Source organism: Dendrobates tinctorius, unplaced genomic scaffold, assembly GCF_039654945.1.
Source record: "Dendrobates tinctorius isolate UK_male_01 unplaced genomic scaffold, ASM3965494v1 ptg000038l, whole genome shotgun sequence".
In the NCBI taxonomy this organism is placed as follows: Eukaryota; Metazoa; Chordata; class Amphibia; order Anura; family Dendrobatidae; genus Dendrobates; species Dendrobates tinctorius.
Genome location: NW_027361706.1, coordinates 17,195,063 through 17,221,673, shown reverse-complemented (window position 1 = coordinate 17,221,673; position 26,611 = coordinate 17,195,063). Strand labels below are relative to the sequence as shown.

General features: G+C 45.0%; 1 protein-coding gene and 1 long non-coding RNA gene across 2 annotated transcripts in view; both read right to left on the bottom strand.

Annotated features, from left to right (window-relative positions):
- Positions 1 to 205: 205 nt before the first annotated feature.
- The window catches only part of LOC141088242 (uncharacterized), a 343,399-nt gene continuing 316,993 nt past the window's right edge, over positions 206 to 26,611 (bottom strand). The window contains exon 2 of the long non-coding RNA XR_012231860.1: positions 206 to 514. This is a non-coding gene — a long non-coding RNA (uncharacterized lncRNA). The remainder of the gene's footprint in view (positions 515 to 26,611) is intronic.
- HRH1 (histamine receptor H1) lies at positions 7,639 to 9,225 on the bottom strand. The gene has a single exon (XM_073574389.1). It carries the CDS (start codon positions 9,127 to 9,129, stop codon positions 7,639 to 7,641), a length of 1,491 nt encoding a protein of 496 aa, XP_073430490.1. The 5' UTR covers positions 9,130 to 9,225.

Here is a 26,611-nt window from a genome sequence, read left to right as displayed (position 1 = left end):
ATATTATTCATAGCTGGGATATCTACCATAGAGGATAGGAGGGTTTTTTTTTTTATGGGGCAAGGGTTGTCTGCTATTTCTTTGCATATTTGCATGTAAAAAAAAAAAAAAAAAAAAATTTTTTTAAATTTCAGCCATTTTTTTATACAGTTCCCAAGATCAACTTCAAATACATTTGCATAGAATAAAGGAAATGGGTCACAGGCTTTGCTGAATGGATTTATTTCAATGTAAACATTTCTGAGATTTCGAACATATTCTTTATCCCAGCTGTCCTCCATGTCACCATAAACTCCATTGTTGCACACACGTTCATTAAATCCACTTAATATACTTCTTGCTGTGGTCTTATCATGTACAGCGGGTCACTCATTGCTAATCACTGTTTTTTTGATTGACAGCCGGCTCCAGTTATGATTTTCTGTACAGTTGTTTTGCTCTGGGTCTGCTGGAAATGATAATAATGGAATATCTGCACATTGCATGATCGCTGCACAAAATCACCAGGTTTTACCTAGTAAGAAAATATAATACAATAGTAGCATAAATAATTTACTTCTATACCGTAAAATCTCATTAAAATGAAGTGAAAATTCATACAGTGTTACATTCGCACGGAATATATATCAGCATATAAATTTAAGGGATTTTCCCCTGAAATTAAACATTGGAATATTATTTATTTTTATTATACCTATTTCCAAGAAACCTTTTTGGAAAGCAAAGGGGACAACTAGTATGGGTAGATTGCAGCTCAGTAAGACAAATGTTGCTAGGCGGGTTTTACATTTTAACAGCTTTAACCATATATCCCCTAGATAGGGATAATGTTGGGATGATTGTGATCATTGACGGATGGCTGTCAGCTCCCTTTCCCAGGGTCGTGCAGACAACCATATTTTCTGTCCGGGTGCAATCCGACAAAACATTGGATCGCACTCAGGACAATGTTATGCCATGGTGTCGTGGTCATGTCTGATTTTTTACTTGGACAGAGCCAGTCCGAGGGAAAAAAAAATCACAGCTTGCTCTATTTTCATCAGATATTTAATGGCACTCGGTCATACAAGCCAATGAGTCTGGGATAAACATTGAACTGCACTTGGATGACATCTGAGTGCAATCCTATTTTTACTGACTGACAGAATGGAAAAAACGGAGAATTTTTTTTCTCCATCTTTTCCTCATCCGAGAAAAGTGGATCATACTGTGCTCACACTATGGTCAAACTCTGGTCAGAGTATGATTAGCATAATTGACCCTATCCACTCGGATCATAGAAAATACTGTTGTGTGACCCTAGCCAAAAGAGCACTGGTTAAGCGTTCACAGTGCTGCTCTTTTCCAAGTCTATGGCTTACACAGAAATAGCAAAGTCACATGAGGTCAATATAGAAGATGTCTATTTTCAAAAGCTTACTGAACATTTATTTATTTATTTATTTTACTCACTTATATAGCACCATTAAGTCCACAGCACTATGCAAACGTTATTGGAACATGGGGTTTTATTCGACTCATTTTGAAGTAACAGATACTTCTTCAGGAGGTCAACCACATAGCGGGAGATATCCACAATTTCTCCTTATCTTCATTCCCTTTGGTTTGACAGCCCGTGGATCCACAGCGGCTGTACATTTATTTAAAACGTTTTAAATCATGGATCTGCATAGCACAATCTCATAAAAATCTTTTAAATTTGTCTGTCAGATAACACCCTATTTGCGCTATATTCTCCCTAATGTTTTAACTATTCTCTTCTGCTATCATTTCAGTGTACAAAAAGTGCACAAAACCTTCGCTCTCTTCTTAAGAGAGTGATTTGTGCTTTCTACTGCATGGAAGTGATAACAGCGGAGACAAGCAATGTCAGAAGCGAGGAGAGAGGGATTTATGCTTTCTACCACATTAAAGTGACGGCAGAGGAGATAAGCAATGTAAGAAGGAGAGAGTGAAGTGTGCTTTCTACTTCACTGAGGTGAAAACAGAGGAGATAAGTAATGTCAGAAGTGAGGAGAGAGGGATTTATGCTTTCTACCACATTAAAGTGATGGCAGAGGAGATAAGCAATGTAAGAAGGAGGAGAGAGTGAAGTGTGCTTTCTACTTCACTGAGGAGAAAACAGAGGAGATAAGTAATGTCAGAAGTGAGAAGAGAGGGATTTATGCTTTCTACCACATTAAAGTGATGGCAGAGGAGATAAGCAATGTAAGAAGGAGGAGAGAGTGAAGTATGCTTTCTACTTCACTGAGGTGAAAACAGAGGAGATAAGTAATGTCAGAAATGAGGAGAGTAATGTGTACTTTCTACTTCACTGGTGAGATAGCAGAGGAGATAAGCAATGTCAGAAGCGAGGAGAGAGTGATTTATGCTTTTTACTGCATTGAAGTGATAGCAGAGGAGATAAGCAATGTAAGAAGCCAGGAAAGGGTGATCTGTGCTTTCTACTTCACTGAGGTGATAGCAGAGGAGACAAGCAATGTCAGAAGTAAGGAAGGAGAGAGCGATGTGTACTTTCTACTTCACTGACAAGATAGCAGAGGAGATAAGCAATGTCAGAAGCGAGGAGAGAGTGATGTGTACTTTCTACTTCACTGAGGTGATAGCAGAGGAGATAAGCAATGTCAGAAGTGAGGAGAGAGCGACTCATGCTTTCTACTTCACTGATGTGATAGCAGAGAAGACATGCAATGTCAGAAGTGAGGAGAGAGCGACTCATGCTTTCTACTTCACTGATGTGATAGTAGAGAAGACATGCAATGTCAGAAGCGAGGAGAGAGTGATTTTTGCGCTCTCTCCTGAACAGGAATAGTGATCAAATACTTGAAGTTTATCTTCAGACAGCGCTGGCTCTGGGCAAGTCGTCACTGTCAATCAACATCAAGTGGAAGTAATGATCTAAATAAGTGGTTGGAACGGTGCACAGAAGCTTTACCCATGCCAAGGTTGCATTGAGCACCTTCATTTGCATATTACACTAAAGTTGGTTTTGGGGGCATTGGAAGAATACATTAAAAAATTTGATTCATTTTGCTGCTTTATCTTCCACAAGGCTATGTGGTTAGTTTGAAGGTTACATTTGGGGTGATCACCTTCCTTTAATTAAGAAAAAACTAAATAATAATAAGTTATAACTAGTGGAAGCTGACCACCTATGAGGCCCCAGAGAGAAGGGACATAGTAATGTTTGGTCTGGTACTCTTTGCTATTAGATAACAAATACTGCAGAATTTCTGTGTAGAAATGAATTGCATTTTTAGGAAACAAAACGGTAGGCAATTGTTCAAAGAGTCATGGAAATGTCAAAGAATAGGACACAAACCTCAGATTCTACAGTCCTTGTGGTAAAATGCTACAGCCTAAGAAAGGGACCTTTTGGATCTTCATTATGAGGCTCCTGCTCGCTTCTGTTTGCTCCATTGAGCTTCATATATTTGGCGCACCCTAATTACTTCAGATGTGCTAGAATTATGGCACATTTTGTTTAAAGGAAATGGGCTGTACGGTCTTAGGCTATAAGTCTGCAGTCACTCTATGAATCCTCGGATTGTGCACACTACGTACGTTGTAGATTCTCCTGTGTCAGTGGCGGGAGTGTGTGTTCATGTGACCGCAAGCATGGAGTATGCGTACTTCCAGCCACATCTCAACTAGACGTGTCACAATACACTTAGATGGAGCTAGGCTGTGCATGTCTAGTCTAGCTGGTATGTGAACAAATGTATGCAAATCGCTTACTTGCGGCCTTGTGTCCATCCACTTCTGGCACCGGCAGAGCACACAGTACTTAGAGAGTGACTGCAGACTTGTACTCAAAGGCTGGTCTACCACTTTAATATGATTGACCATTTTTTTGTGGATTTTTTTTAAATAACAGGCTTATTTTATAAACTGAAGACTTGCAAGTAATATGTAGTTTGGAACTAAATACTACCGTTATTAATGCAACATTTCACACAAGAGAATTTGGGTCAATCCAAGATGATTGGTGTTTTCAGACAAGAAGAGGTCATTGTTTTTGAAATCCTCCAAGTTCCAAGTAATGAAAGAAGATAAATACCTTGATCCATATATTATAGTTACTATTCTCCTAAAAGCCTACAATAAATACTAAAGGTAGCCAGTCACATCCCCAAATCCTATTAACCTGTAGTTATGGTATTCATCTGTGTTCCAAAGCTGTGCGGCCGCCGCTCTGAAATCTAGGCTACCGGGAGAAAATTAACTTCATTTCTCCCAGTAGCCTCCAGCTTTATGCTATAGAAGCGCCTCCAGTGCAACTTCAGTCACCGATTGTATCTGGTGAGTGGCAGCTGTAAGCGTACTCCGGCATTGACTGACAGCTGGCTCTGCAGTTTATCAGTATAGAACTAGCTGTCAGTCAGTGCTGGGTGGGGCTGGCCATACTTATTAACTGAACACCAGAGGCTGCTGGGAGAAATAAAGTTCATTTCTTCCCAGTAGATAGGCAAATTTGGAATTCTATGAACCTGCAAATTAACCCATATCTATATCATATGTTAAAAGCTTTTGGGGACATGACAGGTTCCATTTAATGATTACAAATATTGTTTGACAATATTCCAATTTATTTTATATATTATCATTTATCACATGGGCCAATTGTTAGTTTCTGTTAGATCTTAGATTGAATGTTAAAAGGGAATGATTTTTTTCGAAATTGAATTTATCTGGATGAATGAGGGTGTCATTTGGCCCTATTAATTATGTCTATACTTTGAATTACTTATTATTTTATGAGTGGTGAATGTGATATTGTGGATTACTTTAGTTGAGCCTACAGAACTCATTAAATATATAGTACGCATAACAAATAAAAATACAGGGTGGGCCATTTATATGGATACACCTAAATAAGATGGGAACGGTTGGTGACCCAGATTGGTGCGCTGAATTTGCAGAATGCGCAAAACAAAAATTGGAACAGGACCCTCGGTGTATACAAGTACAGAACATTATGTTTAGTGATGAGACAAACTTTATTTGGGTGGGTCGTTTATATGGATACACCTAAATAAAATGGGAATGGTGACAGTTTTCTTGCGTAGGGTGTCTTGCATTGAAATCTGCTGCAATGACCCGGGTACTGCGTTCACAAGACATCAACACAATTTCTATCCGCTCCTCACGTGTTAACCTCTGCGACATGTCACTGGCGGTAAACAAAGAGAAGCTTGTAAAGAGCTCATGAAAGAATAAAGTTACGTTAAAACCAAGCACACCATTGTTTTTCTTGTGAAATTTTTAATAAGTTTGATGTGTCACATGACCCTCTTCCCATTGAAAAAAATAAAGTTGGATCCAAAATGGTTGACTTCAAAATGGCCATCAAGGTCACCACCCATCTTGAAAAGTTTTCCCCCTCCCATATACTAATGTGCCACAAACAGGAAGTTGATATCACCAACCATTCCCATTATATTTAGGTGTATCCATAAAAGTGGCCCACCCTGTATTATTCTAAGCCTAGGGGCTATTATAGGATATGTCATGACTGAGCGCCTACTCTAGTGGACTACTCATGACTATGTATTGGGCTCACGGTGGCTCAGTGATTAGCGCTGTAGACTTGCAGCACTGGGGTCCTCCTGGGATTAAATCCCACCAAGTACAATATCTGCAAGGGATTTGTATGTTCTACAGGTGTTTGCGTGGGTTTCCTCTGGGTTCTCCGGTTTCCTCCCACACTCAAAGACAAATTGATAGGAAATCTATATTGTGAGTCCCGATGGGGACAGTGATGTCTACAAAGCGCTGTGGAATTAATGGCCAACATTGGGGAGACCAAAACCTTATTTTGACAAGTTTACCCAGGTTGGCATAACCCATTAAACAGTTAACGCTACATTCATTATTTGCTTGACTGTCCATATTTCAACTGGTACCATACCTTACACATTGATTAAATGTGAAAAACTGGGCAATGACAATTCTAACCACATTCACCTACAGATACGGTAACATTATTCATACAGTAATAACATTTCTTTTTGCTATATAGTAATGCTGGTTTTGGAATCATATTTTTTAATTAACAAAAGTCAAATAAAAATCAAGTTAATTTTCTTTATATATTGGAAACAATATGTAATACTAGGTTCCTGTTGACCGAGAGCTGCAGCATGGCAATGCCCTTGGTAGAGAAGTTTGATAATTGTCTCCTTCATGACTTTTCTTCGGTTAAAAGGTTTTTTGGCATATCCACAGATGGGACATGTGGGTCACAAAGGGGTCCTGTTTTGTAAGGCTGTGAATCGAGACGTGACTGCACATGTGTAGCTTCTTCATTTATCTTAACGGGAGTTCAAAAGTAGCCCAACATGCTTACTCGCCTGGTTCCATAACTCCCATAGAAGTTAATTGAGAGAGCCACACTTCTCCATTCACAGGGGCACCCGATAAACATGGATCCCAAAGGTGCGACTTACATCTATTAGACATTTTTTGTTTATTCGGTGGATGTCAATGTAAAAAGTAGATTTTGCATTTTGGTGATTTGAATCCAAGAAATGTTTTTTATCATTTTTATAGTAAGGCTATGTTCACACTAAGTTTTTTTTCCAGGCTTTCAAGAACCACCAACTTTCAAGGGGAAAACTTTTCAGGAAATTATTTTTGGGAGTTTTTCTTTTTCTAAAGTGCTTCCTGAAGCTGTTTTGTAAGAGTTTTCTTTTCTAAAAAGTTTGTTTTTTCAGCCTTTTGATTAGAAAGTGTCTAGCTTGGAGAGGTTTTCTTCGGTATCTGCTTCAAAGCAGTAACATACTCTTTCTTTTTTTTACCCCTAGAAGGTTTTTAAAACTTCTTGAGTAAAAAAAAGCTAAAAAAAACTCCCATGAATGTAAGAATTTGAAGGGTTTTTAAAGAGTTTTTGAATAGCATTTTGGAAAGATGAAAAATCTGAGTTTTTGATGAGTTTTGAATATTTGAGGAGGATCTGGACAGTTTTTGCCCAGTTTCCATCCACTCAGTTTCTGTTCTAAAGCCTTCTCCAAAAATTGTGTGTGCCCATAGTCATAGCACACATAGTTTAAAAATTACGGTATATGTAATGTTAATATATTCTGGCAAAAAAATTATGGTGTCACTGATATGACTATGAACAGATTTAGTTTTGGGTTAAAAGCTAATCAAATCAAATGCTTAAAAATATGTTTGAATGATGTAATATTTGATATGTTGGGATGATGTTACTTATGTATTATATTTGGTTGGTAAATGTGAAGCTGTAATAGAAAAGCGCTCAGAGGAACAAAGCAAAGGCTCATACAAATCATGTTTTTTCTATTTGGCATTTCCTTTACGCTTCAGCAGATTAATCTAGTTTATACTTTCCAAGAGAATTGGACAAATCTCTTTACTTCAATTTCATTGTGTGCTCCTATAAGATAAACCCTTGCGACGTCTTAGATTCTTAACCCTTGCTCAGTACATTAAGATTACATTTAGTTCAAGTTTTCACAGACTTAGCAGAGTCATACAACGTTCATGAGTCAAAATTAGGAAATGAGGCACCAAACACAATTCATGAAAAAATGTTAAATATCTCAAGTAAGGTTCCTCTCGAGAACCGTGAAGTTAACACTGATATTCCAAAGAATTCTGAAGAACGTACCAAGTTCATTTATAAGTACACGTCGAACAATTTTCCTTTTTATCACAGTTTAACCTAATATGAAATATCTTCTTAAATGTCTTCTTGAAATTCTCATTACACAAAGGGTAGATCAAAGGGTTTAGTGTTGAGTTGATGTAGCCAAGCCAAATGGTAAACATGTGAATGTTGTGGTTGAAGCAGTCTTGACAAAACGCTATAACCATGAAAAGAACAAAATATGGGATCCAACACAACATAAAAGCTGCCATGATGAAACCTAACTGCTTGGCGGCTTTTCTTTCCCTGTTCATGTGAAGTCCTTGCATGCTCTGCTTGGACTGTGTGCGGAACCTCTGCCATGTGTGCTTCAGGTAGCCGAAATTGCCGGTTTGCCTTGTTTCAGCACCGTCGGTGGTCTCAGTGTTGTTCTGTTCTATCTGATTTGAATCCAAGATATAAGATGCTGCCTCGGCAAATGTGTGTTCCTCTGATATATCTGTCATCTCCTGATTTTCTGGGAAGTGTCTACTCTTTTTTCTACTTACTGTAACATAGTTTCGGCAATCTTCAGGGTTTGCCTGTATTATGGTTAAAGGAAAACAATGCAACTTGACTACCTTATTGTCACATGGGCTGAATGTCTGCTGACTCTCCAAGTCTTCCATGTGGAATTGTCCATGCAAGTTTTTTGGTTTAGAAAACACATTGGAAACTGTAGTATAATGTCCGTGAAGGCTTGTCTCTGGTACCATAAGAGTACCATTACTACACTGTTTTTTTACACAAGTCCTTGGCTTTTTTAGCACTTTTACTTTACGGACAAACTTACTGTCATAGAACAGTTGGAAAGAGCCATTAATGAGTTTGCGATGTTGATAATGTTCTCTCACTGCTTTGTATATCTTGGCGTAGAACCACAACATTAGCAAAGATGGTATATAGAAATTCAATATGGCAGTGAGAACTTTAAACCAAGTGACTTTGTGAAATTCCGTTTCACACGTGTGTTCCGGCACTGACCTAATTCCACCATTTGCAAATACATGCCAACCCAAAATAGGAATGATCCAAGTCAATGAAAAAAGCCAAGCTCCAGAGATCATGAAGGAAGCTCTAGTCTTTGTACGATACTTTAAATACTGTAGAGGTTGCTGAATGGAGCGATAGCGATCGATACACAGAATAAATAGGCTGAAGATAGAGGCTGTACTAGCAACGTAGTCCATAGACAACCAAAAAAGACAAGTTGGTCTTCCAAGGATCCATTCATGGTTTAGGAGATACAAAATGTTTAGTGGCATGACTGCAATGCCCACTATGAGATCAGCGATAGACAAGCTAACAATGTATAGGTTTCCCACAGTGTGAAGTTTTCTCTCAGTTTTCACAGCATACAATACTAAAATGTTCATAAAAACTGTAAAAAATGATATGCTCCCTAATACAAGTCCCAAAGTTGCAGAGTGAATATTGGTTGCATTCTTTGCTAGGCTTAAGTTATTATTCAACATCATTCCACAAGAATGGGTGAATAGAAAGAAAATGACAGCAGACGCCGGGTCTGATATATTATAAAAATTCAGGATTGGAAAGGGTCATTTTCTGATTGTTGATCCTTATCTGCAAAGCAAAGAGAAAAAAATGTTTAATGTTGAATGGTAGGTCATTAAATAGATAAAATTATACAAATATATTAAATGATAGATGGTAACAGCCAATTCATTATTGCAAATCTGCTAAGAAAGAATCTCCAGAATAATGTAGGACAGACTAGGTAAAGAAACTGTCATGGCTCGGTTGTCGGCTGTCTGGGGACCAGGAGCTCCTTCCATGTCCCTAACGCTTGGGGCGCCCTAGCTCACCCTGTTCCCCGGATTACTTCTGATGGTGAAGACTCCGGGGCCACGTACCTTGTATTAGCTCTTGAATCTGCCCTCAGTCTGTACCCTTCCCCCCTCGGGGGGGAAAGGGGAGTAGTTGTGTACCGTAATACAGGAACCAGACTAACAGGGTAATATGAACAGGGGTAACGAAAAATACCCAACATAAAAATATACTCACACGTACAACAGAGGAATGCACCAAGGAGTGGAGGATAGGGTTAAACCAAAGTAGGAGAAGAAAGAGAATTATCACACACTCAAAACTTAGCAACAGTCATAGATAAACCCACCAACTACCTTCTCCAACAACAACCACCAACAACCTCCAGACATGCAGCATAAGCTACCTCTGACAGTGAGTGCTAACTAGGACCCAGATTACATAGGAGATGGGAGTGGCTAACAGTGCACAGCTGAGAAACTAAATGCTACAGGAGCTCTCAACAGAGCAGATTAACCAATGCACTGCCAAAAGAGATTTGCACCATTCAATATGAAGGTGAAGTGCTTCTAATCCATGCAGGAATAGGAGAAATCAGACGCTGCGGTCTTCTGGCTCCTCTCTGTCATGGTAAACACAAGAGCTCTGTATATAAATATATTAAAGGTACTCTGCCACAAGGTGTATGCCCCCTATCCAGGGGCAATATAAAATAGTGATAGAGACCCAGATTCCATCTTTGGATTACCTACTTGAATTGGTTCAGTAGCTTTCATAAAAAAAGAGAGAGAAGCACTATTCTGAGGATTCACTCAGATAAGCGATAACATGAGTGCTATTGTGGCGCCCCTGAGGGTTCAGTCGCCACAGAGGTACTACACCTCCTCCAGAGGTGTAGTATCCCACTCCTCAGGAAAGATGGGGACACCTGACCAGACTCCAGCACCTGCACCCAGCACGGAAACCTTAGAACAGCAGGGCACCCTCTATGACCCCTACTTGGTTCATGAAGGGTGCTGGGAGGTGGGTGGAGCTTAGTTTATACCAGAGAGGGGGAAAACTGACAGGAAGTTAGGTCAGTCCTGAGAGAGGGATGGAGTGAGAGTACGTATATGCAGCAGCCTCCTGTGAGCTGGAGCTGCTGGCAAGGAAGGGAAGAGAAACATCAGTTCTTCAGAAGAAATATAGAAAAGGATGGAACGTGTGGAGGAGAACTGGGGACTAGGGCTAGAGCAGAGTCCTTCCCTAAGTTAATGCGCCAAAGGCCGGGCACTGGTATCTGAGGCTGTGTGAATGCTAATGGTTCTACAGCAGAAACCGGAGGAATAGAAGTTGTAACCACTTCATTCCTGCGTCACCTACTCGGCACTGCTACATCTCTGTGCCTAAACACTACACCATCTACCTCAACATCTACTACAACTGCCTTGGGACTACAGCTCTGCCTGTGGAGAGCTATTGCACCTCTGCTGCATCCCACCATCTGTCCCAGAGGATCTGCACTGCAGCACTGGTCACCTCTGACCAGATACCACAGGTGGCGTCACAAACTTATATACACATAAACTTTATTCCACCTATTGTACATGGACACCAAGGGCCACTTATCGGTTCACTGCCACCACGACACATCCCCTTTAAGACACCGGCCTGGTACCGAGTAAGAACCCCACTTGCTCTGGGGGCGCTCCACTATCCAATGTTTTATCACATAGTACTTGGACCAATGTTATGTTATGGGGCAGTGCTGACCAGCATTTTTTTTCTCATGCTGATTTGGCATGAGAAAAAAGTAACAGCAAATTGAATCTCACCCACCAACCCATTTAAATCTATGGGTGCGTGGAAAACATTAGACTGCACTTGAATGACATCCGACTGCAATCTGATTTCTGCAAACTCACACATTTGAGAACATTGAGAAATTTTGATCTTCATCTTCTCACCTGTGCTCCGATTCTCTCATCTGAGAGAGTTGAACCAAACTAAGCTGACACTTTTGTGGGCCCAGCTAAAAAAAAGACACCTGAAGAAGGCTGGATTCAAGCAAAACATGTTGTGATTTTAATTTGTGTTTATTTATTTCTTCATCTTTTTTGGTGATTTTTTTCAATTTTTTCTTTCCCTTTGCAGTGCCTGTCACCTGAATCTTCTTTTCATAAAATCACTGACTCAGAATCTAAAACCCCCATTACACATAGCGATATCGCTAGCAATATCGCTGTAACGTCACCGATTTTGTGACGTAGCAGCGAAATTGCTAGTGATATCGCTATGTGTGATACCTCCGACCGGCCAGGGCCATTTCTCGTCGTCAGCTTCCTGCTGTGGAGACGAGCGACGCGTGGACACGGGCGGGAGGACGTCAGGATCGCCTCGTCTGACAGGTAAGTAGCGACCCCCGACCCCTGCGATGTCGCTGGTGAGATCTGCCTGAGTGGCAGCTCACTAGCGACCACTTAGCGATGCACCAGCGATCCATATCGTTGTCGGGATCGCTGGTGCATCGCTAAGTGTACCGGTACCCTAAGCCTTGAGTCTATTAAATGTAATCCATCTGATGCAGAGTCCTTGATATCCATGAGCTGTTGGGTAGACTCACTCCCCTGGTCTGATTGACAGCATTCTCCCTATAGTGTGCAGGACTAATGGCTATTAATTAGGCTTGGGACAAGATTACCCCACAGCTCATGAATATCGAGGACTTCAGCAGTGCATGCATTGGGAGAAATACTATTTTTTAACAATCAATTAAGAAATTTTCTATTTGTCATAATTACAAATTTGATGTAGATTTCCCATGACCATTGAAACAAGTAGTATGTGCAGAATGACGTGTTATGTGTAAGAACATCAAGATTGGAAAGTTTAGTAAGTGCAGTGTCGGCTTAAAGGGAGATTTCTAAGGCAGTCATGATGATTGGGATATGTCTGTGGTGAGAGTTTCTGAAAAATAGGCTAACCGATTGCTTAGACGTTTAAGATATAAACTGCGCCGCCCCAGGTCTCTAAAGCTAAACTGTACAGAGTGATTCACGAGGTTTAACAAACATTACACTTTAGCTAATAAATCATGAGACAAGGCAATGGATCCTTCTACCTGTCATTTTGGAGTATATGGATAGTATAATTATTTAGCTATTTCAGACAGATGCAATTTGAGCTTTATACCTTGTAATCAGGCAAAAGAACATATACATGAAGTTTTATCATATTCTACAGTATAAATATATTTTTGTAAATTTGTTTTATGTTGACATTTTTATCCTTTTTTTTCTGTGATACACAATCACTCTTCGCTATTACACTAGGCATGCACTTTGTCCGTAAAACACATAATGACAGACTCGGGTTCCCTGGGGCCACCAGAACAGAACCTATCCTTCTTGTTTAGAGAATGTGTTCAAACCTAATTTTATTGCATCTTAAAGAGGACCTTTCATCAAATTATTCACGCTGAACTGGACATTTGATGCAATACACGCTGCAGAGCAGAATGAAATGTTTTGTTTTTTTTTAATTTCACCTCACTGTTGTTTAGATATTAGTGTTCAAAATATTTGGCACCTGAACAGTTAACTTCTGTAAGTCAAGGTGGGCAGTACCAGAGAGATTTCACTGGGGGCGTTTTTTTTCTTTTTCCTGATGCTGACCAATCATAAGCGGGCAGCAACCCACTGGAGAAAGAAAAACATGCCCCCACAATAGCTTTGAACAGTCTCAGTGTGAGACTTGTATTGTGTGGCGCCCCTGTGGTCTCAGTCGCCACAGGGTACTGCACTTCATCCAGAGGTGTGGCACTCTGCTCTCAAGTATGGAAGGGGCACTGCCAGGACTCACACAGCAGCACCCAACACTAGTCCCCATCTGGCAAGGGGGGAGTTAATTAGAGGGTGTGGGTGGAGAAAGTAGAGAAGGGGCAGAGCTTAAGGGAGTGACAGTTGGTGGGAGGAGTTAGTGCTGAGGTAAAGAGATTGTTCTGGAAGCAGATAGTCAGAGAGTGGTATGATAGGACAGAAGCCAGTCAGGATGGAGAGATGAGTCGCTTGTGGAGATTGAAGCTGAGTGCAGCTTGTCTCCAGACTAAAGAGAGTGAGAGAGAGACGGAGTGAAGATAGAGAAGAAAGGAAGGCAAGCTCCAGAAGGGGAGGAAGAAGAGGTCTTAGGGGCACGGATGGTGAGCAATCCATCTGTGTGTCCCACATCCACCGGCGTGGTCAGTGGAGACACCAGTTCGCAGTTAGGGGACCGGCCCAAAACTGCTGGAGAAGCTAAGGACTCAGCTAGGAAACCAGAGGCGGTAGTATCTTTAAGTGCTGCAGCCGACCCCACACTCATTCGCCGAAAAGGCAGACGGACAGGATCCAGGGGTCTGACCAACGTCGCCCCACAAGATCTGAGTCTGCTGGCTCGAGACACTGCGTGTAAAGACACAGAGCAGGAAAGGTGGTAGCCAGCATAGTGAGACGGCCAGGAAAGGAACATCAAAGGGAGTCCTGGCAACGTACACCCCAATCTACCTGAGAGCTGCCTGGACCACAAGCCTGGAGAACACAGCTCCCTGACTGGGGATTGTTACAACAGAACTGTGAGTAAAAGTGAAAAGACTGCACCCTGCTGTGTCCTCAGTTTATTTGCTTGGTCATCTGCCCTGCACTAAAACCACCATTATCTTCAACACCATAAACTGCCCTGGGGAATAGCTCTGCCTGTGGAGAGCTGAACCAACTCTGCTGCAACAACAACATCCCCAACAGACTGATTCTGCAGTGTCGGCTAACACCTTATTTGTCACAAATTATCCCTTATAAACCATTATTTTGATCATTTTTATTTGACGCCCAGGGCCACGGACCAGGTCACTGCTGCCGTGACACATCCCCTTAAGAACCGGCCCGGTACCGAGTACGCCCACGGCCCTTGTGGGCGCTCCAATTGACAGTCTGGTCTCCTCACTGCAGAGTGATGATGTGCTGGTGCACAGCAGACCTGAGAGTCAGTAACAGATCTCATCTCAAATTGTCATTTTGGGAAGAGGGGAAGTGCAGCAGAGTTGTCAGTACTGCAATTGCTTTGGCAATGCTAAGGTGTATTTTGTTCTGTCAATAAAACTCATTTGTGCTTCATTGTGAAAGGAGATCTACTAGAAATGTATGTCTCACATCCAGGCTGATCTAAGCTATCTTGGGGGTGTGTTGTTCTTTCCTCAGTGTGTTGCTGCCTGCTTATGATTGGACAGCATCAGAAAGAGGAAGAATTACATGACCCCAGTGAAATCCCTCTGGTAATGCCCGCCTGGGCTAAAAAACATTTACTGCTTAGTTGCTAAATATTTTGATCTCTAATATCTCTGCAACGGAGAGCCAATGTAAAAAAAAATCATAAGCATGTCATTCTGCTCTGCAGCACCTATTACATTGTTTGTCCAGTTCAACATCTAAAATTTGGTCATAGGTCTTCTTTAAAATGTGAGTAAGTTAATTAAATTTCATTAACTAGTTAGTAAAAATAAATAAGCAATTGACCTGCCTTTTCTATCTGCTGTCATTCTCCTGCAAAGAGAGCTTTTATTTTACTTAGTGTACAGCTAGTTTACATGGAGCTTGGCCACTAGTGTCTGCCCAGGCCCTGGCCTAGAGTTCACAGCAGCCACATTCAAGGAGAGGAATTAACTCCTAATATAACAGTATGCTCTCTCCATCCAATTGATATCTGTACACCGTAAGCTGCTCACCTCCCTCTCAGCTCCTGAAAGGGCTCTTTTCAGGCCTGTGCAATAACAATCCCTGACCTTCAGCCTCTCACTGCTCTCACTGTCACAAGCCCTATGCATATTCAAATGCCCAGTTATCTCTTTATGTAAATACAGTGATAACAGTGTAGACTGAGAACAAAACAGCTGATGGCTGAATGTGTTACAGCAGACCTTGTGCTGAGCTTTATAGTTCTACTAAGGATACTTTCACACATCAATTTTTTCCCGTCAGGCGCGATCCGGCATGTCACCAGAGTGCCGGATCTGGCGCCAACCGGAAGAAACGAATCCAGTTTTCTGCCGGATCCGTCTAATGGATCCGGCAAAAAACGGATCTGTTTCTTCCGGTTTTCAATCCGTATATCGCCGGATTACGACGGATCCGTTTTTTTAAAAATGCCCATGGGGGGGTGCTCAAAAAGATGATTGGCTATGGAAAACCTATTTTTACAGTGTTCCCAGCCCATCTTTCACAGTTTGTAGAGGAGCAAGTGCAGGTTGGAGAGAAAGAAGAGAAAGTAGCTGGCTGGCGAAAATGGACGTTGTGATAGCAAACATTCTGAAGAATTTGGTGGATTTCACTGTTGAGGCGAATCGTTTCAAAGCAATTGCTCTTGAGAAGGAGAGAAGAGACAGCAGCGCATCATGCGTCAGCACCGACAACGTTTGTGGATCCACCCCATCACAGCCCAGAGAATGACACGTGGGGTGTATTCTACACTCTACATGGAGCTAAGAGGAAACCCTGATAAATTTTTCGCATGTTAGGATGAAAATGGAGAACTTTTATTTATTGTTAGAAAGAATTGGACACCTTATCAGAAGAAGTGACACATATTGCCGCTTCTCCATTTCACCAATGCCTTTTGTTTGTGTATGGGATGAAGCCTTCCAGCTCTCAGAACACCTATTGAAACCATACTCCAGCAGTGCATTGACACCTACAAGAAGAATTTTTAATTACTGCCTCACACGAGCACGAAGAATGGTGGAGTGCACTTTTGGTCTTCTTACAGCAAAATGGCATGTTCTATTGACCGCGATCAACCTCAAGACTGAAACTGTGGACGAGGTGATCAAAGCTTGTGTGGTCCTGCACAATTTTGTTATCTGCAACGAACACATTTCCACAGTGAGGATCACTCTGAAGAAACTACCTTGCATGATGACCAGAACATTACCTTTAGAAGTTCTGTGGCTGTTTCCAGAATGAGGGACAAATTTGCTGAATACTTAATTCACCTGAAGGACGAATCGACTGGCAGAATGACAGAGTTTGAAAACTTCTTCTTTTACCTTTTTTTACCTTTTTTACCCAAATTCGTGTACCTTGTGTAACCACATTATTTGAAATTTTGAACAAATTGTTGTACCTTGTTGTTACCTACATGATGTTACCTTTTATCCAAAGTTGGGTACATGGATGTGTATTTTACCACAACAACAACTTTTTGAACCAACAAAATATTTTTTTATTGAATTTTTATTAATCTTTTTTTCCTGAAAACGACTTTTATTACTCAGAAAAAATTATTTTTTTATTGCAAAAAACTATAAATTAACATAGTGTTGGGTGGAGATAATGCTGGAGGGGCTTTGGGACACTTCGACATTGGGAGTGTGGAGAGAGGACAGGGATGGTGGTGGTGGTGGGGAAGGATCGGTAGGTAAAAGAGGTGAAGGGGTTGAAAAAGAATAAGAATGGGAGGAAATGTGGGAGGCAGAAGAGGTGGTGGGTGGTGGAGAGGATGGTTGGGCAGGGACTGGAGGCGCAGAAGATGTGGTTGGGAAATGGTACGGGGAAGGTTGTTGGAATGTAGCAGGTTGGTGGTATGGGGCAGTTTGGTGGTATGGGGGAGGTTGCTGGTACTGGGGAGGTTGCTGGTACTGGTGAGGCTGCTGGTACTGGGGAGGCTGCTGGTATTGAATAGGAGGGGGAGGGGGCACAGAGGCTGAAGGGAGGGCAGGTGTGGGTGGAATTATCGGGGTTGGTGGAGGAGCTTGGGAGGTAACCTGCGCAAGAGCAGCGTGGCACGACTGCATTACATGCATCTGCTGGTCAGGAGATAGTCCATCTATGCGCTCAACTACAGACCTGAAAAATGTGTGGTTTGGAGTTTGTCTTGCATCTGAATGCATGCTTTGCAAAAGTGTTTTGACCTCAAGAATACTGTTGCTGAGCAAATTAAAGCCTGCGGCAATTTGCTCAGACAACACTTTGAGACAGTTTTGAAAAGATGCATTCAGATGCAAGAATTCTGGCACATAGCTCCTTTCCTGACCCCTTCGCCGCTGCCGCCTTCCGCGGCAGAATGGTGGGGTAAAGGGAAAGCTATTTCCTCACCAGCAGATTCATGGAATGGAGTTAGCCACGATGCTCCAGCGCTGGTGGATGGGATGGAGGGATCACTCGTGAGGCCAGGCTGTGAAGGTGCTGATGGGCGAGGGCAGTCGAAGTGTCATGTCGGACGCTGTTCACACCACAGCGTCCGGCAGGCAGAGGTAGTTCCACCTCCAGCCACTATAGCCTCAGTGGCGCCGGCTTGATCTTCAGGCTCTCGGGGGTTAATCCTGCTGGAGACCAGGTTGGAAGGTTAGTCACGCCCACGGTCTTTAAATAGTCATACTGGCATATGGGCGTCGCCGATTATAGCTTGTGTTTCATACCAAGTGGTTCCGGTCTGGAGTGGAGGTGTTCAAGAGAGAGAGATTCATATCTGGTGTCGTATGATCCGTCGTTATCCTTTCTCCTTCCCATATTTGTGTTTAGTTGTGCCCTGTTCACATTACTGTTTATTCCTGTGTGTGTGTGGCGCAGTGCAGTTTAAGTTCTCCCTGTCTGTCATTATTTGTGTGGGAGCTTTGGTGGTGTGACTCCTCACTGGGTGGAGGGTGGAGGGTTAATTGCAGGGCTGAGCAGGAGATAAGGAAAGGTCGGAGGCTCAGGCATTTGCACCTTCAGCAAAAACCCTGGGTTGAGGGTCAGACAGGGTTTCCCCTAGTAAAAGGGACACCACAGGGGCCCCGGGTATTTCAGCCTTAGTTGAACTAAGCCCTCGTGACATTATAATCGGCCCACATTTTTTCAGGAGTCCATGGATCCATTAGATTCCATAACCCGCCAGTTGGCGGCGCTGTCCATACAGGTCTCCGAGTTGAAAGGGGCAGTTCAGCAGCAGGGCCTGGTAGTAGCTAAGGTGCAAACGGCATCTGCAGGTATCGGTGCAGAGCCGAAGTTTCCGCTGCCAGAACGATTTTCAGGCGATCGCAGCAAATTTGTCGTATTTCGGGAGGCCTGCAAATTATACTTCCGCATGCGGCCAATATCCTCAGGTAATGAGGCCCAGCGAGTAGGGCTGGTGTTGTCATTACTGAGTGGTGACCCCCAAGCATGGGCATTTTCCTTACCAGCTGACTCTGCTACATTTCATTCGGTCGATAATGTTTTTTCTGCCCTCGGGCTCATTTACGATGACCCTGACCGACTGGCTCTAGCGGAATCTAAAATCCGTGCCCTCCGCCAGGGGGAGCGCTTGGCAGAAGACTATTGTTCGGAATTTCGCCGCTGGGCTGTAGACACACAGTGGAATGACCCAGCACTGCGGAGCCAGTTTATTCATGGGGTATCAGGGAGGGTGAAACAAGCCCTCCTGATGTATGAGACTCCGGCATCATTGGAGTCTGCCATGAGTTTGGTGATACGTATTGATCGCCGTTTTTGTCAGGGGGCACAGGAGACGCTACCTCTGGGGGAAAACAGAGGTGCAGGTGTGGTTGAAGTAGATGAGTCCCCTGAACTTATGCAGATTGCTGGCGTGGCACAGGTTCAGCCTCGCGCTCCGGGATTCCGGAAGCCCGGAGCATGTTTCTACTGTGGTAAAGGAGGTCATTATGTTAACGTTTGCCCGGTACTACCTAAGAGGGTCACACCGGCGGAAAACTGTTAAGCTCAGAGGGTATGGAGGAGACCCAACTGAGCGTATGCATATCCTCCATGATGGTATCTCAATGTATGCTCCCTGCCAAGGTTATTATCGCCGGCAGAGAACTACCTATATCAGTGTTTGTGGATAGCGGTTCCGCCACCAATCTCATAGATGAGGAGTTTGCACACACCGCCGGGTTTAAGATCGAAAAACTTCCTCACCCCATACAGGTGGTGACCATTAATGCTGTTCCCCTCCCTCAAGGGGAGATTACTGAGTTTGTGGCAGAGGTGAAACTCCACATTGGGGTCCTACATTCTGAGTCGGTTACATGTAGGGTCCTCCGTAATCTCCCAGCTCAAATGGTCCTGGGTTTTCCATGGCTGTCCAGGCACAACCCGGTAATTGATTGGAAAACTCAGGACATAGTACAATGGAGTGGTTTCTGCCAAGACAATTGCTTGGCCACATGCGTGTCCGCCGTGACGCCCAGCCTGCCGGAGGCTTTGCAGGATTTCGCGGATGTTTTCTCTGAGAAGGGTTGCTCAGAACTGCCTCCACATAGAGCCTATGACTGTGCGATTAGGTTAAAACCCGGGGCCAAATTACCTAAGGCCAGGATGTTTAATATTTCTGGTCCTGAGAGACAAGCTCTGAAAGACTACATCGCGGAGAGTCTGAGCAAAGGTCACATCCGGCCTTCGTCCTCGCCTGTAGCCGCGGGGTTTTTCTTCATTAAGAAGAAAGATGGGGGGTTACGCCCGTGTCTGGATTTCCGAGAGTTAAACCAGATTACTATCCGTGATCCCTACCCAATGCCGTTGATCCCGGATTTGTTCAACCAGGTAGCGGGGGCGAAATGGTTTTCCAAGCTGGACCTCAGGGGGCGTATAACCTCATAAGGGTCCGTCAGGGGGATGAGTGGAAGACGGCGTTTAACACTCCTGAGGGTCATTTTGAGAGTCTGGTTATGCCGTTTGGGTTGACCACCGCGCCTGCCGTTTTCCAACATTTTATTAATGATGTATTTGCTCATGTCCTGGGGAGATTTGTGATTGTATACCTGGATGATATCCTCATTTATTCTAGCGATCGGGACACTCATTTGGAGCATGTTAGGCAGGTGTTACAGTTGCTCCGGGAGAACCAGCTCTATGCTAAGCTGGAAAAATGTTTATTTTTTGTCCAGGAGTTGCCCTTTTTGGGATATATTGTGTCCGCAGCCGGTTTTAAAATGGACACCGCTAAGGTGCAAGCGGTGCTGCAATGGGAGAGGCCGGAGAGTCTGAAAGCACTCCAGCGGTTCCTTGGGTTTGCGAATTATTATAGGAAATTTATAAAACACTTTTCGACTGTCGCCAAACCGCTCACGGACATGACAAAAAAGGGTGCCGATCTGGCGAACTGGCCTGAGGTGGCTATACGTGCATTTGAGCGTCTGAAGAATAGTTTTGCTTCAGCCCCCATTCTGGTGCAACCAGACGTGTCTAAACCTTTTGTGGTAGAGGTTGATGCGTCGGAGGTGGGAGTGGGGGCAGTACTGTCTCAAGGCTCGTCCTTGAGCGAGATGCATCCATGCGCCTACTTCTCCAAGAAGCTGTCGCCGGCCGAACGGAATTATGATATCGGCAACAGGGAGTTGTTGGCCATCAAACTGGCTTTTGAGGAATGGCGACACTTCTTGGAGGGGGCGGCTCACCAGGTCACAGTTATCACTGACCATAAGAATCTGCTCTACCTGGAGTCGGCCAAGCGTCTGTCTCCTAGGCAGGCTCGCTGGGCATTGTTTTTTACTCGTTTCAATTTTCTTGTGACGTACCGTCCCGGGGCTAAAAACACCAAGGCGGATGCTTTGTCTAGGTGTTTTCCGGGGGGAGAACCTCGGGAAGAGCCGGTACCCATCCTCCAGAAAGGGGTAGTGGTCTCGGCTCTCACGACTGAGGTAGAGGCGGAGATTGCCGAGGCCCAAGAGGAGGTACCACCAGGTCTTCCCGCCAACAAATCATTTGTACCCCTGCATCTTCGGCTTAAGGTGTTGAAGGAACACCACGATTCGGTACTGGCTGGTCACCCAGGGGTGAAGGGCACCTTAGAGCTGGTATCGCGTCGTTTCTGGTGGCCCAAAATCCGGCAGGACGTGGTCTCGTACGTGGCAGCTTGCATCACGTGCGCTAGGGCTAAGTCACCCCGAACCCGTCCTGCTGGCACGCTACAGCCTCTGGGGGTACCCAATAGGCCATGGACAGAAATCTCCATGGATTTTATCACTGACTTGCCAGCCTCGGCAGGGAACACGGTCATCCTGGTGGTGGTTGACCGTTTTTCAAAGATGGCGCATTTTGTGGCGTTGTCTTCTTTGCCCAATGCTAAGACGTTGGCTCAGGTATTTGTGAAGGAGGTGGTCAGACTCCACGGAGTACCGTCTGACATAGTATCTGATAGGGGTACGCAATTTGTGGCGAGGTTTTGGAAAGCTTTTTGCTCAAGGTTGGGGATCAAGTTGTCACATTCATCGGCGTTTCATCCACAGTCTAATGGACAAACTGAGCGCATGAACCAAAATCTAGAACAGTATTTACGATGCTTTGTGTCCGACAACCAGGAGGAGTGGTCTACTTTCCTTCCTCTGGCCGAATTCGCGTTAAATAATCACCGCCAAGAGTCATCAGGAGAGTCTCCATTCTTTTGTGTGTACGGTCAACATCCTCAGTTTTGTACCTTACGTCAGGGTGACTCCGGGGGTGTCCCGGAGGAGGATCAGCTAGGAGCCCAATTGTCATCAGTCTGGAGGCGGGTGAAACAGCGTTTGTTGAGCATGAGTGCCAGGTACAAACGGGTGGCTGACAGTAGACGCGTGCCAGGTCCGGACCTGTGTGTGGGCGAATGGGTGTGGTTAGCTACGAAGAACATAAAACTCAAAATCCCATCTTTAAAACTGGGTCCAAGGTTTATTGGGCCTTTTAGGATTTCTGCCATCATTAACCCAGTGGCTTATCGGTTGGAACTTCCTGCGGTGTACAGAATACATAACGTTTTTCACAGGGCTTTATTGAAAAAGGTGGTAGGCTTGGTGGACACGACGCCGATGCCACCTCCAGTCATGGTGGATGGCGATTTAGAGTTCGAGGTCGCCAAGGTAGTGGACTCTCGAGTAGTACGCCGTACTCTTCAGTATTTGGTGCACTGGCGGGGGTATGGTCCGGAGGAGAGGTCTTGGGTTCCAGCCTCAGACATACATGCGGATCGGCTGGTCAGTTCTTTTCACCGTCGTCATCCGGACAAGCCGGGTCCTATGAGTCTTGAGGGCCCTGGGGTCCCTCGTAGAAGACGGGGTACTGTCATATCGGACGCTGTTCACACCACAGCGTCCGGCAGGCAGAGGTAGTTCCACCTCCAGCCACTATAGCCTCAGTGGCGCCGGCTTGATCTTCAGGCTCTCGGGGGTTAATCCTGCTGGAGACCAGGTTGGAAGGTTAGTCACGCCCACGGTCTTTAAATAGTCATACTGGCATATGGGCGTCGCCGATTATAGCTTGTGTTTCATACCAAGTGGTTCCGGTCTGGAGTGGAGGTGTTCAAGAGAGAGAGATTCATATCTGGTGTCGTAAGATCCGTCGTTATCCTTTCTCCTTCCCATATTTGTGTTTAGTTGTGCCCTGTTCACATTACTGTTTATTCCTGTGTGTGTGTGGCGCAGTGCAGTTTAAGTTCTCCCTGTCTGTCATTATTTGTGTGGGAGCTTTGGTGGTGTGACTCCTCACTGGGTGGAGGGTGGAGGGTTAATTGCAGGGCTGAGCAGGAGATAAGGAAAGGTCGGAGGCTCAGGCATTTGCACCTTCAGCAAAAACCCTGGGTTGAGGGTCAGACAGGGTTTCCCCTAGTAAAAGGGACACCACAGGGGCCCCGGGTATTTCAGCCTTAGTTGAACTAAGCCCTCGTGACATTATAATCGGCCCACATTTTTTCAGGAGTCCATGGATCCATTAGATTCCATAACCCGCCAGTTGGCGGCGCTGTCCATACAGGTCTCCGAGTTGAAAGGGGCAGTTCAGCAGCAGGGCCTGGTAGTAGCTAAGGTGCAAACGGCATCTGCAGGTATCGGTGCAGAGCCGAAGTTTCCGCTGCCAGAACGATTTTCAGGCGATCGCAGCAAATTTGTCGTATTTCGGGAGGCCTGCAAATTATACTTCCGCATGCGGCCAATATCCTCAGGTAATGAGGCCCAGCGAGTAGGGCTGGTGTTGTCATTACTGAGTGGTGACCCCCAAGCATGGGCATTTTCCTTACCAGCTGACTCTGCTACATTTCATTCGGTCGATAATGTTTTTTCTGCCCTCGGGCTCATTTACGATGACCCTGACCGACTGGCTCTAGCGGAATCTAAAATCCGTGCCCTCCGCCAGGGGGAGCGCTTGGCAGAAGACTATTGTTCGGAATTTCGCCGCTGGGCTGTAGACACACAGTGGAATGACCCAGTACTGCGGAGCCAGTTTATTCATGGGGTATCAGGGAGGGTGAAACAAGCCCTCCTGATGTATGAGACTCCGGCATCATTGGAGTCTGCCATGAGTTTGGTGATACGTATTGATCGCCGTTTTCGTCAGGGGGCACAGGAGACGCTACCTCTGGGGGAAAACAGAGGTGCAGGTGTGGTTGAAGTAGATGAGTCCCCTGAACTTATGCAGATTGCTGGCGTGGCACAGGTTCAGCCTCGCGCTCCGGGATTCCGGAAGCCCGGAGCATGTTTCTACTGTGGTAAAGGAGGTCATTATGTTAATGTTTGCCCGGTACTACCTAAGAGGGTCACACCGGCGGAAAACTGTTAAGCTCAGAGGGTATGGAGGAGACCCAACTGAGCGTATGCATATCCTCCATGATGGTATCTCAATGTATGCTCCCTGCCAAGGTTATTATCGCCGGCAGAGAACTACCTATATCAGTGTTTGTGGATAGCGGTTCCGCCACCAATCTCATAGATGAGGAGTTTGCACACACCGCCGGGTTTAAGATCGAAAAACTTCCTCACCCCATACAGGTGGTGACCATTAATGCTGTTCCCCTCCCTCAAGGGGAGATTACTGAGTTTGTAGCAGAGGTGAAACTCCACATTGGGGTCCTACATTCTGAGTCGGTTACATGTAGGGTCCTCCGTAATCTCCCAGCTCAAATGGTCCTGGGTTTTCCATGGCTGTCCAGGCACAACCCGGTAATTGATTGGAAAACTCAGGACATAGTACAATGGAGTGGTTTCTGCCAAGACAATTGCTTGGCCACATGCGTGTCCGCCGTGACGCCCAGCCTGCCGGAGGCTTTGCAGGATTTCGCGGATGTTTTCTCTGAGAAGGGTTGCTCAGAACTGCCTCCACATAGAGCCTATGACTGTGCGATTAGGTTAAAACCCGGGGCCAAATTACCTAAGGCCAGGATGTTTAATATTTCTGGTCCTGAGAGACAAGCTCTGAAAGACTACATCGCGGAGAGTCTGAGCAAAGGTCACATCCGGCCTTCGTCCTCGCCTGTAGCCGCGGGGTTTTTCTTCATTAAGAAGAAAGATGGGGGGTTACGCCCGTGTCTGGATTTCCGAGAGTTAAACCAGATTACTATCCGTGATCCCTACCCAATGCCGTTGATCCCGGATTTGTTCAACCAGGTAGCGGGGGCGAAATGGTTTTCCAAGCTGGACCTCAGGGGGCGTATAACCTCATAAGGGTCCGTCAGGGGGATGAGTGGAAGACGGCGTTTAACACTCCTGAGGGTCATTTTGAGAGTCTGGTTATGCCGTTTGGGTTGACCACCGCGCCTGCCGTTTTCCAACATTTTATTAATGATGTATTTGCTCATGTCCTGGGGAGATTTGTGATTGTATACCTGGATGATATCCTCATTTATTCTAGCGATCGGGACACTCATTTGGAGCATGTTAGGCAGGTGTTACAGTTGCTCCGGGAGAACCAGCTCTATGCTAAGCTGGAAAAATGTTTATTTTTTGTCCAGGAGTTGCCCTTTTTGGGATATATTGTGTCCGCAGCCGGTTTTAAAATGGACACCGCTAAGGTGCAAGCGGTGCTGCAATGGGAGAGGCCGGAGAGTCTGAAAGCACTCCAGCGGTTCCTTGGGTTTGCGAATTATTATAGGAAATTTATAAAACACTTTTCGACTGTCGCCAAACCGCTCACGGACATGACAAAAAAGGGTGCCGATCTGGCGAACTGGCCTGAGGTGGCTATACGTGCATTTGAGCGTCTGAAGAATAGTTTTGCTTCAGCCCCCATTCTGGTGCAACCAGACGTGTCTAAACCTTTTGTGGTAGAGGTTGATGCGTCGGAGGTGGGAGTGGGGGCAGTACTGTCTCAAGGCTCGTCCTTGAGCGAGATGCATCCATGCGCCTACTTCTCCAAGAAGCTGTCGCCGGCCGAACGGAATTATGATATCGGCAACAGGGAGTTGTTGGCCATCAAACTGGCTTTTGAGGAATGGCGACACTTCTTGGAGGGGGCGGCTCACCAGGTCACAGTTATCACTGACCATAAGAATCTGCTCTACCTGGAGTCGGCCAAGCGTCTGTCTCCTAGGCAGGCTCGCTGGGCATTGTTTTTTACTCGTTTCAATTTTCTTGTGACGTACCGTCCCGGGGCTAAAAACACCAAGGCGGATGCTTTGTCTAGGTGTTTTCCGGGGGGAGAACCTCGGGAAGAGCCGGTACCCATCCTCCAGAAAGGGGTAGTGGTCTCGGCTCTCACGACTGAGGTAGAGGCGGAGATTGCCGAGGCCCAAGAGGAGGTACCACCAGGTCTTCCCGCCAACAAATCATTTGTACCCCTGCATCTTCGGCTTAAGGTGTTGAAGGAACACCACGATTCGGTACTGGCTGGTCACCCAGGGGTGAAGGGCACCTTAGAGCTGGTATCGCGTCGTTTCTGGTGGCCCAAAATCCGGCAGGACGTGGTCTCGTACGTGGCAGCTTGCATCACGTGCGCTAGGGCTAAGTCACCCCGAACCCGTCCTGCTGGCACGCTACAGCCTCTGGGGGTACCCAATAGGCCATGGACAGAAATCTCCATGGATTTTATCACTGACTTGCCAGCCTCGGCAGGGAACACGGTCATCCTGGTGGTGGTTGACCGTTTTTCAAAGATGGCGCATTTTGTGGCGTTGTCTTCTTTGCCCAATGCTAAGACGTTGGCTCAGGTATTTGTGAAGGAGGTGGTCAGACTCCACGGAGTACCGTCTGACATAGTATCTGATAGGGGTACGCAATTTGTGGCGAGGTTTTGGAAAGCTTTTTGCTCAAGGTTGGGGATCAAGTTGTCACATTCATCGGCGTTTCATCCACAGTCTAATGGACAAACTGAGCGCATGAACCAAAATCTAGAACAGTATTTACGATGCTTTGTGTCCGACAACCAGGAGGAGTGGTCTACTTTCCTTCCTCTGGCCGAATTCGCGTTAAATAATCACCGCCAAGAGTCATCAGGAGAGTCTCCATTCTTT